General features: G+C 40.9%; 1 protein-coding gene across 7 annotated transcripts in view; it reads right to left on the bottom strand.

Annotated features, from left to right (window-relative positions):
• Positions 1 to 20125, bottom strand: part of SPIDR (scaffold protein involved in DNA repair) — a 481415-nt gene that overhangs the window by 441488 nt on the left and 19802 nt on the right. For 5 of the 7 annotated variants that reach the window (XM_031669954.1, XM_031669957.1, XM_031669958.1 and 2 more), the window contains exons 2-3: positions 8586 to 8741; positions 4588 to 4654 (exon numbers count right to left, since the gene is read on the bottom strand). In XM_031669954.1, the coding sequence (XP_031525814.1) occupies positions 4588 to 4654; positions 8586 to 8741 (223 nt within the window). Of the gene's footprint in view, positions 1 to 4587; positions 4655 to 8585; positions 8742 to 20125 lie in introns of those variants that run through there. The other 2 variants (XM_031669955.1, XM_031669956.1) reach the window with 2 other exon arrangements.

The raw sequence follows: 20125 nt of genomic DNA, 5'->3' as shown, positions 1-20125 counted from the left end.
AGGGAAGACAACCATAAGGTCTGATGGCCTGTGGGGTTGGGCAGAATAGAGCCATATTTTTCTTCTTGCAGAGAGCCTATAAACGGACATGTAAGTAGGGAAGATACCACTAAATTCTTTTCCCAGCAAGGAATATTAATAATTAAAACCCTGGGGAAGGAATGCATTCCTGGGGGGAGGTCTATAAATGGCCTCTCTGGGAGTCTCTCTCCTATGTGGTTGAGATAAGGACTGGTCTCCTGCAGTACCCTCAGGCATAATAGGGTGGGGGAAAAAACCCACCCTGGTGAATTTGAGGTCAGACGGGTTTCTCTTCTCAAACCCTGTTTTCTGTTGTTTAAGATGTTTATCAAGACAATACGTGCACAGCTGAATATAGACCCTTCTCAGGAGTTTTTGATTTCGCCCTTTGCCTTGTGATCTTTGCTTTGCCCTTTGCCTTGTGATCTTTATTGTCCTCAGAAGCATGTGATCTTTGTTCTTCTTTTTGCCCTTTGAAGCATGTGATCTTTGTGACCTACTCCCTGTTCGTATACCCACTCCCCTTTTGAAGTCCTTAATAAAAACCTGCTAGTTTTGCTGTTCAGGTGGGCATCATGGTCCTACCGATATGTGATGTCACCCCTGGAGGCCCAGTAGTAAAATTCCTCTCTTTGTACTCTTTATTTCTCAGCTGGCCAACACTTAGCTAAAATAGAAAGAACCTACGTTGAAATACTGGGGGTGGGTTCCTCTGATACTTAAGAGACATGTAAAACCAAAGTACACGTTTTTAGACTTCAAAAGAACATAAAAGAACAAACAGAAAGACATATACTAAGATTTTGGATGATCTGATCAGAAAAAACTGACCTCACTGCCTTGAGGCTGAGCATCTTTTCATACATTTGAAAATCATTTATATTTCCTTTTTTGAAAGCAGTCCCTCCATAACCATTATTTTTGCAATAGTTATCTTTTTTCCCCTAGATTAAGTTCTGACGGTTCTTTATGAGAAAGATCAGCCTTGGTCTGTGACATGAGTCACAATATTTTCCCTGGTTTTTCTGAATTTTACATTTTGTTTATGTACGTGTAATTTTTTGTAAGAGATGTGGTCTTGCTATGTCGCCCAGGATGGACTGCAGCAGCTGTACACAGGCATGATCACAGCACACTGCAGCCTCAAACTCCTGGGCTCAAGTGATCTTCCTTCCCTATACAATACCAGACTTATATATGTAATTTTGGCCATGCTATTTTTCCCTTTATGTTTAGGTGAATTTACAGCTTTATTCGTACAGTTCCTATGTTACGAATCATTCATTGAAAAGCACTTCCCAAATGTAATGCCTTTTTTCGGCCAGCAGCTGTGGTGCCTGAGAGGCACATCCAGGCAGTTTAGCTTCTGAGTCCATGTTCTTAACCATTATGCGTGGCTCCCAAGTCAGAGAGACCTGCAGTTGTTTTCACGATTAGTTTAGTGTGAGTATCTTAAGAAAATATGTAACTGTGTGATGCTTATGTACCATCTAATTTAAAAGGCAGGATAATCATTAGTTATGTCATTCAAAACCTCAGAGACCAGGACTCTAGATTTATAAATCCATGAATTATAGGCACCTGACTGCACAACTAGATAGTTAAAACCACTACCATCTCAAAAAAAAAAAAAAAAAAAAAAAACCCCTACCAGGAATTGATTAGCAACTCATTTTACTTGCTGAAAAGAGGGTGTCCTTGATATCAAGGCTCATTCCAATGGAACCGTAGGATAAATATTAGCCAGACTGAACATTTCTGGGTGCCCACTGTGGGCTAGGCACTGTCCTAGCACCCGGTGTTATGAGCTGAACTGTGTTCCCGCCCCGTCCCCCAAAATTCATATGTTGAAGTCCTAACCTTCTGTACCTCAGAATGTAACTTTATTTGGAGACAGGGTCTTCATAGAGGTAATCAAATTCAAGTAAGGTAATTAGGGTGGGCCCTAATCCAAGATGACTGAAATCCTTATAAGGGGAAATCTGGACACAAAGACAGACATGCACAGAGAAAACAATGTGAAGAGACCTGGGGAAGAGACAGAGGAAGAACGCAGTATCTACAAGCCAAGGAGAGAGGTCTAGAACAGATTCTTCCCCCACAGCCCTCAGAATGAACCAACCCTGCCAACAGCTTCATTTTGGAGACTGGCCTACAGAACTGTGAGACAGTCAGTTTCTGCTGATTAAAGCCACCCAGTTTGTGGTACTTCCAAAGGCCATAATACAGCCTTTGGAAACTAGTTCAGCAGTGATATAAAGATGAGCAACAGATGGGGTCTGCCGTTAAGAAGTCAGTGGTCTAGTGGGGAAACAGGCAGGTCAAGAAATAATAATTATTAGTAATTTTTTATTAGCCGGATAATTTTAGTTTTTTCCTTTTCTCATTAGTGTCAATTGCTATAATATTCAAAGATCAAGTTAATCTTGGTTTCTAAACTTTTATAATATGTCGGGGGGAAAAGTATTTTTCTTTAGCAGATATGGCTTGAATCTTTTCTGGAGATTTTAAACATGTATAAGTAAATTCAACTTTGAAAAAGAAACATTAAATAAGTTGTTACCTTGTATTTCATAACAAAAATACATTTTTGGATGATTTTCCCATGCCACTACTTATTTGACCCATACTCTGGTGTACTTTCTACTCTATAGAATGATCAATATATTCTGAAAGGTTAGAAGAGCTTGTATGAATGTATAGTTACTTTATTTATAACATACACAGCTTGCTAAGGCAAAAAATCATTATTAATAACTTAATAAAGGCTCGCTATTTGTAGTGGAGACTGATAGAAAAAGAGACTCGAGGAATTTCGTAGAACTGGTTCATTTTTAACAGGTTCATTTAAACTAATACTGAAGTATTAGTTTAAGACATCCTATTAACAAAAATTCCAGGATAAAAATTCTATACTACATTTTGGGTGAGGAGGCAGTATTTTTATGACAGCTGGGAAGCAGAGTCGGGGAACATGCTTTTGTAATGTGTGCCTAAGGTCAGAGGCTTGTCTTCGCCAACAGCTTCTGCAATTCCATCAGAAGATTATAGTATTTAAAAGATGTGTACAGTTTATTTCATAATACAACATTTTATAAATTTTAAAGAAACATTTTTGGTAAATTTTCTTTTTCATTTGTATAGAAAAGAATGCATGTCACTGAAATAATAACATGGTTTAGAATGTCACAGAAAGTTATGCCACTGACATACGAGCAACTGCTGTCATCAATCAAGCACCTACTGAAGCACCTCTAGGCATTTAATCTACTATTTTTAGCTCACTTAATATTCATAATAACCCAATGATTATACCCATTCTCCAGATACAAAACTGAGACTGCGAATGTTTAGCTTAGTTTTCGAGCTAGGATGCAGCAAGATCCCGGAAGTCACAAGCCCTCACTCTTCCTACACACCCACAGCGGGGCTGACTGCCTATGGCGGCAGAACCAGCGGCCAACCTAATATCCACCCACCCCCTCTTCATTACTAATAACCCCAGTTTTCTTTAGCAGCAACATACCTATCTAAAAATCCTTAATTTCACTAAAGTATCTTTAGTGGAGGTGACCCTTTGTAACAGGTTCTAGTCAAAGGTAGACTAGACTGGGAAGGGCATTCCTTCCCAAAAGAAAGGCAAAGCTGACTTGGCAAAAATCCTCAGCACCTACACTCTTCCAAGAATTCAGCCTGGAGAATTCAGCCACCACCTACCGACCATGAGAACCAATCCCACACTCAGGCTACAGAATTCAGAAAGAATTTAGCCCTCTGGATGTCCTGCTGCAGGAGACAAATTCAACCTCATTTATCCAAATACTCTAGTGTTTGAACAGTTTTCTACTACTTATTTAAAGTTCCCTAATTCATCAAGAAAGAATTTCAGAGCCTGAAGCAGTATAGTTCTTTTGGCATAGGTCACGTTTCCTTCCCAAATCTGATTAAAAAAAAAAAAACCACACAAAACCCTGGAGCTATGAGCATGAGCTAAACCTACTGGGCTCTGTGATAAAAATGAACTCAGGGGCCAAGCACGGTGGCTCACGCCTGTAATCCCAGCAATTTGGGAGGCCAGGGCAGGCAGATCATGAGGTCAGGAGATGAAGACCACCCTGGCTAACACGGTGAAACTTCATCTCTACTAAAAACACACAAAAAAATTAGTTGGGCACAGTGGCGGGCACCTGTAGTCCCAACTACTCGGGAGCCTGGGGCAGAATGGCGTGAACCTGGGAGGTGGAGCTTGCAGTGAGCCGAGGTCACACCACTGCACTCCAGCCTGGGCGACAGAGCGAGACTCTGTCTCAAAAAAAAAAAAAAAAAAGAACTCAGCAAGGACACACACAAAAATGTTAGTTAGGTGGGCAGGAGAAATGGGGTAGATGGTGACAGCGACGACAGAGTTCTCAAAAATACCTTTTTACCTTGTCTTGATGTTTTTTAACTATGAATATAGTCTCCCCAAACCATGTAACTTTTTTAAAAAAACAAATTTTTAAAATAATCACAGAAGGATTTATTAGTCTTATATCTTCTCTGTCAAGAAATCAACAAAATAGTTACCTTGCTTGGGTCTAGGGGATAATTCAAGGTGTTTTTCTGTAATCGTCTTCTCTTCAGCTGTTAATGACTGCAGGCAAAATAATAATCATGGAATTTATGTGACAAATGCAAAAAAAAACTTTTATAAAATATTCAAAATCTTAAACTATACTCTCCTTAACATATTCTTCTCTGATTTCCTTTACCAATTCACCAATTTCAGTATTCCCAAAGCATGTACTCCTTATATATTTATAAATTTGTTGTATTTTTCCAGAATCTAAAGAGATCTGACTGACCAAAACGTTTCATATTAACATTCAATGTAATATCTGCTCACTCATATGACTCTGACTGCCTATGAGGTACTCATTACTACTCATACCCAAATATCTTGAGTTTGTAATAGCATTCCTCCGTAAGTACACAAACACACAAAAATTATCCAGAACATCTCATTGCCAAAAGATTCTGAATATACAGGCATACCTTGTTTTATTGTGCTTCACAGATAAAGCGTTTTTTACAAATTGAAAATTTCTGGCAATCCTGTGTCAACCAATTCTGTGTGCCATTTTTCCAACAGCATCTGCTCACCTATAAACTTGTGTCTCTGTGTCATATTTTGATAATTATCCCAAGATTTCAAACTTTATCATTATTATTAAATCTGCTATGATGGTCTGTGATCAGTGATCTCTGGTATTACTACTGTAACTGATTTGGGGTGCCACAGTCAAAACCAATATAAGACAGCAAAATTAATAAATGCTGTGTGTGTTCTGACTGCTCCACCAACCAGCTGCTCCTCCATCTCTTGCCTTCTCCTTAGGCCTCCTATTCTCTGCAACACAACAATATTAACATTAAGTCAATTAACAACCTTACAGTGGCCTCAAAGTGCTCAAACAAAGGAAGAACTGAATGTTTCACACCTTAAATCAAAAGTTGGAAATGGCCGGGCACAGTGGCTCACACCCGTAATCCCAGCACTTTGGGAGGCCAAAGTGAGTAAATCACCTAAGGTGAGGAATTCGAGACCAGCCTGACCAACATGATGAAACCCCGTGGCTACTAAAAATACAAAAATTAGCTGGGCGTGGTGGCAGGCGCCTGTAATCCCAGCTACTCGGGAGGCTGAGGCAGGAGAATTACTTGAACCTGGGAGGCGGAGGTTGCAGTGAGCCAAGATTGCACCACCCCAAGTGACAGAGACTCCATCTCAAAAAAAAAAAAAGTAAAGAAAAGCTGGAAATGATAAAGCTTAGGTAGGAAGGCATGGCAAAAACTAAGATAGGCTAAAATTTAGACCTCTTGCACCAAATTGTTAAGCCAGTTGTGAATGCAAAGGAAAGTTCTTGAATGAAACTGACAGTGCTACTCCAGTGAATACACAAATGATAAGAAAGTAAAACAGCACTATTGCTAATACAGAGTTTTAGCAATCTGGATAGAAAATTGAACCGCTATAACATTCCTTTAAGCCAGAGCAGAATTCAGAGCAAGGTCCTAACTCTCTTCAATTCTACGAAGGCTGAGAGAGGTGAAGCTGGAGAAGAAAAGTCTGCAACTAGCAGAGGGTGGTTCATGAACAAATCATCTCCATAACATAAAAGTACAAGGTAATGCAGCAGTGATCTAGAAGATCTAGTTAACATCACTGATGAAGGTAGCTATGCTAAATAATAGATTTTCAATAGAGATGGAAGAGCCTTATATTAGAAGATGATGCCATTTAAGACTTTCGTAGCTAGAGAGAAGTCAATGCTTGGCAATAAAGCTTCAAAGAACAGACTGATACTCATATTAGGGGCTAACGCAGCTGGTAACATTAAGTTGAAGCCAATGCTCATGTATCATTCTGAAAATCCTAGCGCCCATATGATAAATCTGCTCTGCCTCTGCTCTATAAATGTAACAACAAAGCCTGGATGACAGCACATCTCTTTACAGCATTCTTTACTGTAATACTTTAAGTCCACTGTTGAGACCTGCTCAGAAAAAAAAAGATTTCTTTCAAACTATTACTGCTGATTGACAATGCACCTGGTCACCCAAGAGCTCTGATTGAGAAGCACAAGGAGATTAATGTTATTTTCATGCCTGCTAACACCACTTCCATTCTGCAACCTATGGATCAAGGGGTGATTCTGACTTTCAAGTCTTATTATTTCAGATATACATGTCACATGGCTGTAGCTGCCATAGATAGTGACTCCTCTGATGGATCTGGGCAAAGTAAATTGAAAACTTTCTGGAAAATATTCACCATTCTATGCGCCATTAAGAACATTCATGATTAATGACAGAAGGTCAAAATATCAGCATTAACAGGAGTTTGGAAGAAGTTGATTCCAACCCTTATGTATGACTGAGGAGTTCAAGACTTCAGCAGAAAAACTGATGTGATAGAAACAGCAAGAGAACTAGAATTAGAAGTGCAACCTGAACATATGACTGAATTGCTGTAATCTTCTAAGAGTTGAATGGATGAAGAGTTACTTCTTAGGATGAACAAATAAAGTAGTTTCTGGAGATAAAATCTACTCCTGGTGAAAATGCTGTGAACATTGTTGAAGTGATAACAAGGAATTTAGAATATCCTATAAACTTAGTTGATAAAGCAGTGTCAGGCTTTGGAAGGATTGAGTCCAATTTTGAAAGAAGTTCTATTACAGGTCAAATATTATCAGCATCACATGCTACTCAGTAATCTTTCATGAAAGGAATAGTAAATAGATGTGGTAAACTTCACTTTCACGCTATTTTAGGACACTGCCACAGCCACCCCAACCTTCAACCACCAACCTGATCAGTCAGCAGCCATCAGCATCAAAGCAAGACTCTCTCCCAGCAAAAAGATTACACCTTGGTGAAGGCTCCTATGATTGTTAGCATTTTTTTTTAGCAATAAAATATTGTTAAATTAAGGTATATACATTGCTTTTTTAGACATAATACTATTGCACACCAGACTACAGTATAATATAAATATAACTTTTATATATACCGGAAAATCAAAGAATTCATGTGATCACTTTATTGCGATATTCACTTTATTGTGTTGGTCCTGAACTAAACCTGCAATATCTCCAGAGTATGCCTCCAGAGTAAACATGCATTTCTTGTGAAGAGTGGTATGCTAAATAGTTTCATCTTCTGAGAACATTCTTAGTAAATATCCTTCATTTACAAACAAAGAAGTAGAAAGGTTCTGCATGCATTAAAGAGGTACAGGTGTGAGCTGGGCATGGGGGCTCACACCTGTAATCCCAACTCTCTGGGAGGCGGAGGCAGGAGGATGACTTGCAGCCAGGGGTTAGAGACCAGCCTAGGCAACACAGCAAGACCCTGTCTCTACAGAAAGTTTTTTAAAAATTAGCCAGGCGGCCAGGCACACTGGCTTACGCCTGTAATCCCGGCACTCTGAAGGCCAAGGCAGGTGGATTACTTGAGGTCAGGAGTTCCAAACCAGCCTGGCCAACATGGTGAAACCCGGTCTCTACTAAAACTACAAAAATGAGCCGCGTATGGTGGCACGCACCTGTAATCCCAGCTACTCGAGAGGCTGAGGCAAGAGAATTGCTTGAACCTGGGAGGCGGAGGTTGCTGTGAGCCAACATAGCCCCACCGCACTCCAGCCTGGGTGACAAAGTGAGACTCTGTCTCAAAAAAAAAAAAAAAAAAATTAGCCAGGCATGGTCCCAGCTATTTGACAGGCTGAGGCAAGACAGCCTGAGTCCAGGAGTTCAAGGGTTCAAGGATGCCCTGAGCTATGACTGCGCCAGCCTGGGCAACAAAGTGAGACTTTGTCTCCAAAAAAAAAAAAAAAAAAAAAAAAAGGTGAATACTAACTTGCCACCATTATTAAAGGAATGAAAGGGAAGAAAAGGAGTGTACCAATTACAGTGTCCTGAAAGAATAAGAAAGGGAATTACAATGAAATGTAATTACAATGTTCTGAACACTCAGGATTTCCTCTTTGGCATTCAGGGAAAACAATTCTACAGATACTTTACCGGAGTCCCAGAAGCGTCCTGAAACCCTTCTCCACACCTGAGCCATGCTTCAGAGAGAGAGGCAGCTGCCCCTGCTGTCCTGAGACCTGCTCTTCTGACCTGCAGTGGTCTTTCTCCTGGAAAGGATGGGCATTCTATATCCCAACTCCTTTTTCTCTGTGGAGATGATTAACAGAAAAATCAAAACAAAAAAACACTATCAACTTCATTAAATAGACATTAAGTTAACAATTTACAATCTGAAAACCCAGAAGTGTCATTAGTAAGGGCATAGTTTTCGAATGTCTCTAAATCTTCACATAAACAGCAACTGGACAGCAAAGCCAAAAACATAGAAACACAATTAATCAGCAAACTCCAAAACACAAGTGGGTAAAGACAAACCACCAACCCTCCAAAGTCCAGCATGGTATCAGTGTCTGAGAGGAAAGAAGCCAAGGAAAGCAAGAGAGCCAAGGAGGCCCTGAGAACCTAGACATCAGTGCTCACCAGGAAGCAGAGCAGGTGACAGATCTGAGAACAGCACCTGAAACTAGGTGAGAGCAGGGGCTCTACGGTAAGAAGATGTGAAGAGATGGGAGCAGCCTGGGCCACCCAAAACTAGTCACCCTGGACTCCCTTCTGGGGCCCTCACTGAGAAAGTGCTGGGAGTGGAATCTACTCAGCAGCACAGGGGTGGCAGAGACACAGAAAATGTCCAGATGAGCAGAGTCAGGGAGAATCTACAAGACCAAATACACAAGTGGTCATATTTTTACAAGCCATATGAAAACAACACAAGGTATAAAAGCTATGCTGAGCCAGGTGCCATGGATCACACCTGTAATCCCAACACTTTGGGAGGCCAAGGCAGGAGGATTCCATGAGCCCAGGGGTTCAAGACCAGCCTGGGCAACACAGCAAGACCCCATTTCTAAAAAAAAAAAAAAAAACTTTTTAGTGAGCTGGGCATGGTGGCACACGACTGTAGTTCCAGCTACTCAGGAGGCTGAACCAGGAGGATCACTTGAGCCCAGGAGTTTGAGGCTGCAGTGAGCTATGATTGCACCACTGCACTTCAACTCGGGCAACCCAGTGAGAGTCCACGTCCTTAAAAAAAGAAAAGAAAAGAAAAGCTATCCTGAATCCTGCCTCCTATCATTTCAGAAGACAGAGACATAAAAATAAGCAACAGGAAGGTATAAAAGCTAAATCCCATAAAATTATTATTAGGGAAAAACTAAGGAGAATGACATCCCAATATACCAAAAAAAAAAAAAAAAGTACATCAAAGACACACAAAACAGATAAAATGGTAAACTACAATTTTAAAACAAGATAAAACATTCAGAATAAAAACTCAGAAATGAGGTGACAAAACTTAAGAAGTAGAATAAAATTTAAAAAGGACTAAACCAGAAGGAATCCAAGAACAAATCGGTATTACAGATATCTTAAATCTTCAGTGTAAAAGTAGTAAAAATTTAAACATAACACTATCTTACAAACTAGCCGTTTTACTCCTATTTACACAAAGAAATAAAATTATGTCTACACAGATTTTTACATATATTTTTAAAAGCATTTTTATTTGTAATAGCCAAAACCTAAAAACCACCCAAAGTCCATTGCAGTAGCTTTAAAATATGACAACAAATTCTTTAACATTGCTCCCCTCAAAACCAGCCTTTGAAAGAAAAAAACTAATTTTTTACTCTTTGAGTGAGGGCTGGATGTTGTGACTTATTTCTAGCAAATAATATCACGAGGGAAGTGACAATGTGTGACTTCTGAGAGCAGGTCATAATACGAATTGAGGCTTCCAGCAGGCGCAGTGGCTTATGCCTGTAATTCCAACACTTTGGGAGACCAGGGCGGCCAGATCACTTGAGGCCTGGAGTTAGAGGCCAGACTGGTCAACAGGCCAAAATCTCATCTCTACTAAAAATACAAAAATCAGCTGGGTGTGGTGGTGCACACCTGTAATCTCAGCTACTCGGGAGGCTGAAGCACGAGAATCACTTGAACTCGGGAGACAAGTTGCAGTGAGTCGAGATCACGCCACTGCACTCCAGCCTGGACAACACAGCAAGACTCTGTCTCAAAAAAAAAAAAAAAAAAAAAGCATTGCAACTTTCTCTTTGTTCATGCTGCTCTTGGATCACTTGTTTTAGTGGTTACCAGATTCCATAAGAACATGGTTGGGCATGGTGGCTCATACCTGTAATCCTAGCACTTTGGGAGGCTGAGGCGGGCAGATCACTTGAGGTCAGGAGTTTGAAACCAGCTTGGCCAACATGGTAAAACCCCATCTCTACTACAAATACAAAAATTAGCCGGGGGTGGTGGTAGGAGCCTATAATCCCAGCTACTCGGGAGGCTGAGCCAGGAGAATCGCTTGAACCCGGGAGGCAAAAATTACAGTGAGCCAAGACAGCACCACTGCACTCCAATCTGGGCAGCACAGTGAGACACCGTGTCAAAAAAAAAAAAAAGACTCAAGCATCCCTGCAAAGAGGATCCTTGGTCAGAAGATCAGAGGCTGAAGCCTCTGGCCCACAGCCATAGAAGTTAACTATCTTTGAATTGGATATGTCAGCGAAGCCTTCAAATGACTTCAAAGCATCCAGCATCTTGACAGCAATCTCATGAAAAACCCTACGCCAGTCACCCAAATAAGCCACTCCCAAATCCCTGGCCAAAAAACTGTTAGATAATAAATGCATATTGTTTCCTGCCACTAAGTTTTTGGATAATCTGTTATACCGCAATAGATAGCTAATATACCCATCAACAAATGGATGGATTTTAAAACTTGTGATACATCCACACAATACAATCGTAGTGAGCAATAAAAAAGGAATAACGGCTGGGCACGGTGGCTCACGCCATAATCCCAGCACTTTGGGAGGCCGAGGTGAGTGGACTGCCTGAGGTCAGGAGTTCAAGACCAACCCTGTGTCTACTAAAAATACAAAAAAAAAAAAAAAAAAAAAAATTAGCTGGGCGTGGTGGCAGGCACCTGTAATCCCAGCTACTGAGGCAGGAGAATCGCTTGAACCCAGGGGGCAGAGGTTATAGTGAGCCAAGATCATGCCACTGCACTCCAGCCTGGGCAATAAGAGTGAAACTCCGTCTCGGAAAAAAAAAAAAAGAATGAAGTACTGAAACATGCAATAACATAATTGGATTTCAAAATAACACTAAACAAAAGAAACTAGACCATAAAAATCCATTTACATACAATTCTAGAAAATGCAAACAAATCAATAATAATAGAAAGCAGGTTCACGATAGGCTAGGAATGCAAGGAAAAGAGAGAAATAGGAATTACAAAGTGGCAAAGAAAAACTTTGGGACATGATTGTTATATTCGCTAAACTATTTGTAGTGATAGTTTCATGGAGATGTGTGGATCTCAAAAGTTATCAAACTGTATGCTGTAACTATAAAGTTTATATCAATTATTTACTTAATAATGCTGTTAAAAAATCAGTATAATTCAACAAAGAAACAGGTGAAAAATGATTTTTTTTGTAAATTTTATTCCTCATGCAATAAAATGAGGAAATGTCTAAGAAAAAAAAAAAGGAAATTTAAAGGTTCCACAATCCAGCTCCAGTGAAGAAAAAGTATTCAAGAAAAATAGTATGATTAAGTCTCTTTTGGGATCCAACATAAAGGTAACAGGAATTCCTGAAGAAGCAAATCAAAGGAATGGGACAGACAGTAAAAACCACAATTCCAGAAAACTTTACTGAATTTTAAAAAAGAACATAAGCCAAGGAGTTTGTATTTGCTAGGCTGGAAATTGTAGTGATAACACTAATATATTCTCTAGGCTTTTTTTGCCCGGTTTTCCTTTTTTAAAACAAATGTCTGCAACAGACATATCTTCATTTCATAATATTTTTAATTTGCATTTTAAGAAAAATTTTAGGTTTGTGTTGGGAATTAAATTGAGGTTAACAATTATAACTTGATCACCTAATCAGAAATACGTCTCCACATCAATATCATTGTAGTTTAAGCAATAAGAATAAATTAAAATTAAAATACGCCATTAAAACTTCCTTAACTAGTGCTATGGTCTGAACCCTGCTGTCTCCTAAAATTCATATGTTGACATCCTAATCCCCAATGCAATGCTATTAAGAGATGAGGTCTGGCCAGGAACAATGGCCTGTAATCACAACACTTTGGGAGAGAGAGGTCCAGAGATCGAGACCATCCTGGCTAACATGGTGAAACCCCATCTCCACTAAAAATACAAAAATTAGCTGGGTGCGGTGGCATGCACCTGTAGTCCTAGCTACTCAGGAGGGTGAGGCAGAATTGCTTGAACCCAGGAGGCAGAGGTTGCAATGAGCCGAGATCCTGCCACTGCACTCCAGCAGCCTGGCGACAGAGCAAGATCTGTCTCAAAAAAAAAAGAGAGAGATGAGGCCTTTGGAGGTGACTAGAACAGGAACCAGAGCCCCCACAAATAGGATTACCGTCCTTATGAAAAATTAGTCAGCAGCCTAAGCAACATCGTGAGACCCCATATCTACAGAATTTTTTTTTTTTTTAAGAATTAGTGAGGCATGGTGGTACATGCCTGCAGTTCCAGCTACTTGGGAGGCTGTGGTAGGAGGATTGCTTGAGCCCAGGAAGTCAAGGCTGCAGTGAGCCATGATTGCACCACCGCATTCCAGCCTGGGTGACAGAGCAAGATCCTGTCTTTGAAAAAAATAAATAAATAGCTGGATGTGGTGGCGTGTGCCTACAGTCCCAGCTATTCAAGAGGCTGGGGTGGGAGGATCACTTGAGCCTGGGAGGTCAAGGCTGCATCACTGATTACGCCACTGCATTCCAGCCTCGGTGGCAGAGTGAGATCCTATCTCCAAAAACAAAAAGCAAAAAACTACAATGATAAGCCACCTCACACTCATGAGAACAGCTACTATTTAAAAAAGAAAAAAAAAAAAAGAAAAGAAAGAAAACAATAAGCATTGCCAAGGATGTATAGCAATTTTAACTTTTAAGTAAAATGTTGCAGTTGTTAAAAATTATTTGGTAGAGCCTCAAAAGTTAAACACAGCTGAGCAAGGTGGCTCATGCCTGTAATCACAGCACTTCGGGAGGCCAAGGCGGGCGAATCACGAGGTCAGGAGTTCAAGCCCAGCCTGACCAACATGGTGAAAACTCATCTCTACTAAAAATGCAAAAAATTAGCCGGGCGTGGTGGCATGCACCTGTAGTCCCAGCTACTCGGGAGGCTGAGGCAGGAAAATTGCTTGAACTCAGGAGGCAGAGGTTGCAGCGAGTCAAGTTCGAGCCACTTGCACTCCAGCCTGGGTGACAGGGTGAGACTCTGTCTCAAAAAAAAAAAAAAAAAAGTTAAACACAGGGTAGGGCACAACGGCTCACACTTGTAATCCCAGCACTTTAGGAGACCAAGGCAGGAGGACTACTTGGGCCAATGAGTTCAAGACCAGCCCGGGAAACATAGCGAGTCCCTACAAAAAATAAATTAGCAGGGGTAGGAATGTTCATCTGTGGTCCCAGCTACTCAGGAGGGTGAAGTGGGACAATTGCTTGAGCCCAGGAGTTTGAGGCTGCAGTAAGCTATAATCAGGCCACAGCTCTGAAGCCTGGGCAACAGAGCAAGACTGTGTCTCTAAAATAAAATAAAACAAAATAGTTAAACAACCATCATCTAGCAATGCCACTGCTCAGTATATACCCAAAACTCAAACAGGGCCGGGTGTGGGGGCTTACGCCTGTAATCCCAGCACTTTGGGAGGCCGAGACGGGCGGATCACGAGGTCAGGAGATCAAGACCATCCTGGCTAACATGGTAAAATCCCTTCTCTACTAAAAATACAAAAAATTAGCCTGGCGTGTTGGCAGGCGTCTGTAGTCCCAGCTACTTGGGAGACTGAGGCAGGAGAATGTCATGAACTCCGGGGGTAGGGCTTGCACTGAGATCGTGCCACTGCACTCCAGCCTGGGTGACATAGCGAGACTCTGTCTCAAAAGAAACAAAAACAAAACAAAAAAAAAACCTCAGATACTTGTATACGAATGTTCATAGCAGCAATATTCACAATAGCCAAAAGGTGGAAAGAACACAAATGTCCATCAATGAATGAATACATGAACAAAATGTGGAACACATAAATAATGAAATATTAATTCAGCCTTAAAAAGGAATGAATTTCTGATACATGTTACAACATTGTTGAATCTTGAAAACATTCACAGTAAAAATAAGCCAGACACAAAAGGGCAAACATTATATGAGGGCAATTAGAATTGACCCATATTATGAGACAAATTCACAAAGACAGAAAGTAGAACGGTTGCTAGGGGATGGGGAGGGAAGAATGAGGAGTCATAGTTTAATGAGCACAGAATTTCCATTCTGATGATTGAAAACATTCTGAAGATGGATGGTGGTGATGGCTGAAAAACAATGCTATCTTAGTTTGTTCTGGGAGCTATAACAAAATACCATAAACAGAGTGGCACAGAAACAAAAGAAATTTCTCATAGTTCTAGAGGCTGTAAAAGTTCAAGATTAAGGCACCAGCAGATTCAGCGTCTGGTGAGAGTCTGCTTCTTGGTTCATAGATGGTTTCCTGATTCTTCTCACTACATCCCCATGGGACAGAAGGAAGAAGAGTCCCTGGGAACTTTTTTTTAAGGGCACTAATCTCATTCACAAGGGTACCCTCATGACCTAATCTCTTCCCAAAGGCCCCAACTCTAAATATCATCACATAGGGAAGTAGGTTTCAACATCTGAATACTGGAGAGAGAGAAACATTCAATCTACAGCAAATGTGAATGTATTTAATACCATAGGACTACACACCTAAAAATGGTTAAAACAGTACATTTCACAGCACGTGTGCGTGTGTGTGTATATATATATTTATTTATTTACATGTGTGTGTGTGTGTGTGTATGTATATATATATCTCTCACAATTTTTAAAAAATGCAATCCAGGGAACAGGTACATCAGAATCAGGGATGCATTTACAGATACCTAGGTACCCAAATCACAAGTTAGAATTTTGAGAGAGGTAAGGCTCAGGAATCTGCATTTTGACAACCATCTCTGCTGATTCTTATTCCATACATGTTTGAGACCACTGTTAAACATGTTGGATTAGAATTCAATCTGTAGGCCAGGCACAGTGGCTCACGCCTGTAATTCCAACACTTTGGGAGGCTGAGGCAGGCGGATCACGAGGTCAGGAGATCGAGACCATCCTGGCTAACATGGTGAAACTCTGTCTCTACTAAAAATACAACAACAAAAAAAAATTTAGCCAGGTGTGGTGGCGGGCACCTGTAGTCCCAAACACTTGGGAGGCTGAGGCAGAAGAATGGCGGAAACCCAGAAGGCAGGGCTTGCACTGAGCTGAGATCGTACCACTGCACTCCAGCCTGGGCGACAGAGCGAGACTCTGTCTCCCAAAAAAAAAAAAAAAAAAAAATCAATCTGTAACAGGTAAATTAAACACAAAATTTGGATCCTCAGGATCTAATTCAAAACTACGAGCTTCTCTGTGCACGCTTGAAATTTCTTTATTGGAGTATATAACGTTTGGTAAAACAGTAAAAATATCACAAACTTTGGTAAGTTTAAAAAAAAAAACAAAAGCCTGGCCAGGCACTGTAATCCCAGCACTCTGGGAGGCTGAGTCAGGCGGATCACCTGAGGTCGGGAGTTCAAGACCAGCCTGACCAACATAGAGAAACCTCGTCTCTACTAAAAATACAAAATTAGCCAGGTGTGGTGGAGCACGCCTGTAATCCCAGCTATTTGGGAGGCTGAGACAGGAGAATCGCTTCAACCTGAGAGGTGGAGGCTGCGGTGAGCCAAGACTGTGTCATTGCTCTCCAGCCTAGGAAACAAGAGTGAAACTCTGTCTTGAGGAAAAAAAAAAAGGCTAAGGAAGAAACTCGTAATGCCTTACATTCCAGTGGTTTGAAGTATAAAAAGGAAATCCTGAACAGAAGAACCGGGTGCTGATCCTGAGACACAGCAATCAGGATTCCAATCCCCTCCACTTTAACCAGTTCCATCACTAAGTCCACCATTCAATCATGTTCAAGCCTCTAACACTAAACACCATAAAAATCTCTCCCTCACCTTGACACCATCTAGCTTGCTCACTCCCTTCTCTAGCAGGCTTATACATAGAGTTATCCACTTGAATATTTTATTTTTCTAACCATTGCAAATTCTTTATTAGCCTTCCCATCAAAATTGTTTCCTCTTTGGTTATTTTTTTCTTTCGTTTTTTTTATTCTGTTTCCCCTTGGTTACTGTATTTCTCTACATTATAGATGTACAAGTATATTTGTTACCTACATTTCATTAAGGTGTAAATGACAAAGAACTGAACATGAAATTCAATAAACTGGTTTGAAATAAGGAAGGTCTTACAGAGTAATGTACAAAGAGAAATACTTTCAAGATCTTGGTAAAAGTACATACAAAACTCAGGCACAAAGTAGGTTTCGCTTTTTTCCATAAACAAACTAGCATTTGGACAGACGATATTGTATACTGCTTTTCCTTGGTCATAGCATTTAACAAGTACAGAATATAATCTAGAGCTATACAAACTGGACAGGTAACTTTCAAAGAAATTATTCATATGTGTCTAAATATTTACAGAAATTACACCTTCTGTATTTATTCTCTTAACATTACAATAGGCAAGGCATGGTGGCTCATGCCTGTAACCCCAGCACTTTGGGAGGCCAAGGCAGGCAGATCACTTGAGCCCCAGAGTTTGAGACCAGCCTGGGGAACATGGCAAAAGTCCATCTGCCCAAAAAAGAAATACAAAAATTAGCCAGGCATGGTGGCATGTTCCTGTAGTTTCAGCTACTCAGGGGGCTGAGGCAGAAGGACTGCTTGAGCACAGGAGACCCAGGCTGCAGTGAGCTGTGATCATGCCACCGTACTCCAGCCAGGGCAACAGAAACAAGTTCCAGTCTCAAACAACAACAACAACAACAACAAAACACACACACAGAAAATTTTTAAAAATAAATAAATAGAAAAAAGTCATCAAGGTCTCACTATTTGTTCACATTCCAAAAATATTTACTAAATACAAAATTACGTACGGGGCACCCAGCTACCAACCTGACATAACTATTTTAATGTTTTCCTACCCTATTTGAGTCTTCTGATTAGACATTATCTTCCAGTTATAACTGTAAAATAGTGTTGTATAACTGTAAAATAGTGTTGTATTCTGCTCCTTTTATTTAAAATAATAAAATATTTTCTTTATACAGAAGTTCTACTCATTGTAAAAAAGGAAACTAAAACAAAAATATATGCAAAGCCAATGGAAATCTTATTTACACATAAGAATGCATGCTCTGCTTTTGATTTTATCAGAATGGAAAATATTATTCTTACCTATTTTTCAAACAACACATCCATGTAAAACCAATGACACTAAATTTTAAAATAATAATGTACAAATTTTTAAATATATATTAAGCATTTGTATAAAAACATGTGCAGGAAACAGACCCAAATGCTTATATTATCAAAATGTTTATGTTTTGCTGATTATAGGTTTTACAGGTTTATGGGGGATATTTTTTTTTCTTTCTTTTTTTTTTTTTTTGAGACTGAGTCTCGCTCTGTCACCCAGGCCAGAGTGTAGCGGCACAATCTAGGCTCACTGCAAGCTCCCCCTCCCGGTTTCACGCCATTCTCCTGCCTCAGCCTCCTGAGTACCTGGGACTACAGGTGCCCACCACCACGCTCGGCTAACTTTTTGTATTTTTAGTAGAGATGGGGTTTCACCGTGTTAGCCAGGATGGTCTCGATCTCCTGACCTCGTGATCCACTAGCCTGGGTCTCCCCAAGTGCTGGGATTACAGGCGTGAGCCACTGTGCTCGGCCTATGGGGGATATTTTCTATTGTAGTCTTTATTTTCTAGCAACTCCACAATCCCTGTGTATTATTTCTATGATTAGTAATGAGAACAATTGTTTAAAACTGTTCTAGGATGGGCGCGGTGGCTCAGGCCCGTAATCCCAGCACTTTGGGAGGCCAAGGTGGGCGGATCACGAGGTCAGGAGATCGAGACCATTCTGGCTAACAGGGTGAAACCCCACCTCTACTAAAAATACAAAAAGTTAGCCGGGCATAGCGGCGGGCGCCTTGTTGTCCCAGCTACTAAAGAGACTGAGGCAGGAGAATGGCGTGAACCCGGGAGGCGGGGCTTGCAGTGGGCCGAGACAGCCCCACTGCACTCCACCCTGGGCGAAAGAGGGAGACTCCGTCTCAAAGGAAAAAAAAAACTGTTCTAAATTGGCACATACTGAAATCTATTTCTCTGGCTTGCGTCCCTGTTCCAAAAGAACATGAGTACGTGCTCCCCCTGCTGGTTACATGAAAACATTAAACACCTATAATGGAGAGTTGCTAGCTAGTTTCCAAAAAGTATGAGCAGTAGTTAGAAGCAAATGAGCATTTTAAATGAAATCACGTGAAAAGGCAATGATACTTAACTATAAATTTAAGAGTAAACGAAGACATCTGAAAACAACCTAACTACTCGATATGCTTTCTTCCCTAACTTTCTCTACATCCTATTTCTTCCACACATCCATACTTTTTTCTCCCTCCACCTCAACCCATGACACTGTCTGATCATTATCCATATGATGCAACAGGATTTTTATGTAACAGTATTGAAATAAGTTTTAACTTACTTTTCCCAAATACATCTGTGGGCCTTGAATATCCCCAGCTCCAATCCCATCCCCACTTATATTTTAATTAAGTTGGGTCATTTAAAACAAAATGGATGTTAGAAGACAGCAGAGCAAGGCCTTAAAATTCTGAGGCGGCCCGGCGCAGTGGCTCATGCCTGTAATCCCAGCACTTTGGGAGGCTGAGGTAGGTGGATCACAGGGTCAGGAGTTCAAGGCCAGCCTGGCCAAGGTGGTGAAACTCCATCTCTACTAAAAATACAAAAATTAGCTAGGTGTGGTGGCGGCACCTGTAATCCCACAGGAGGCTGAGACAGAAAATTGCTTGAACCCAGGAGGCGGAGGTTGCAGTGAGCCAAGATCGCGCAACTGGACTCCAGCCTGGGTGACAGAGAATGCATCCCAGCACTTTAGGAGGCCAGGTGGGCAGATCACCTGAGGTCAGGAGTTTGAGACCAGCCTGACCCACATGGTGAAACCCCATCTCTACTAAAAATACAACAATTAGCCGGGCATGGTGGCGGGTGCCTGTAATCCAGCTACTTGGGAGGCTGAGACAGGAAGAATTGCTTGAAGCCGGGAGGCAGAGGTTGCAGTGAACTGAGATCGTGCCACTGTACTCCGGCCTGGAAACAGAGAACTCCATCTCAAAAAAAAAAAAAAAAAAGGTGTGGGGGCCAAGGTGCGGTGGCTACATTTGTAACAGCACTTTGGGAGGCGAGGTGGGGCCCGAGGATCACAAGGCCAGGAGATCAAGAAGATCATTCTAGCTAACACAGTGAAACCCGTCTGTACTAAAAATACAAAAA

Source organism: Papio anubis, chromosome 8 (assembly GCF_008728515.1).
Source record: "Papio anubis isolate 15944 chromosome 8, Panubis1.0, whole genome shotgun sequence".
NCBI lineage: Eukaryota > Metazoa > Chordata > Mammalia > Primates > Cercopithecidae > Papio > Papio anubis.
Note: the sequence above shows the minus strand (reverse complement) of the source record. Positions and strands in the feature narration are given on the sequence as shown.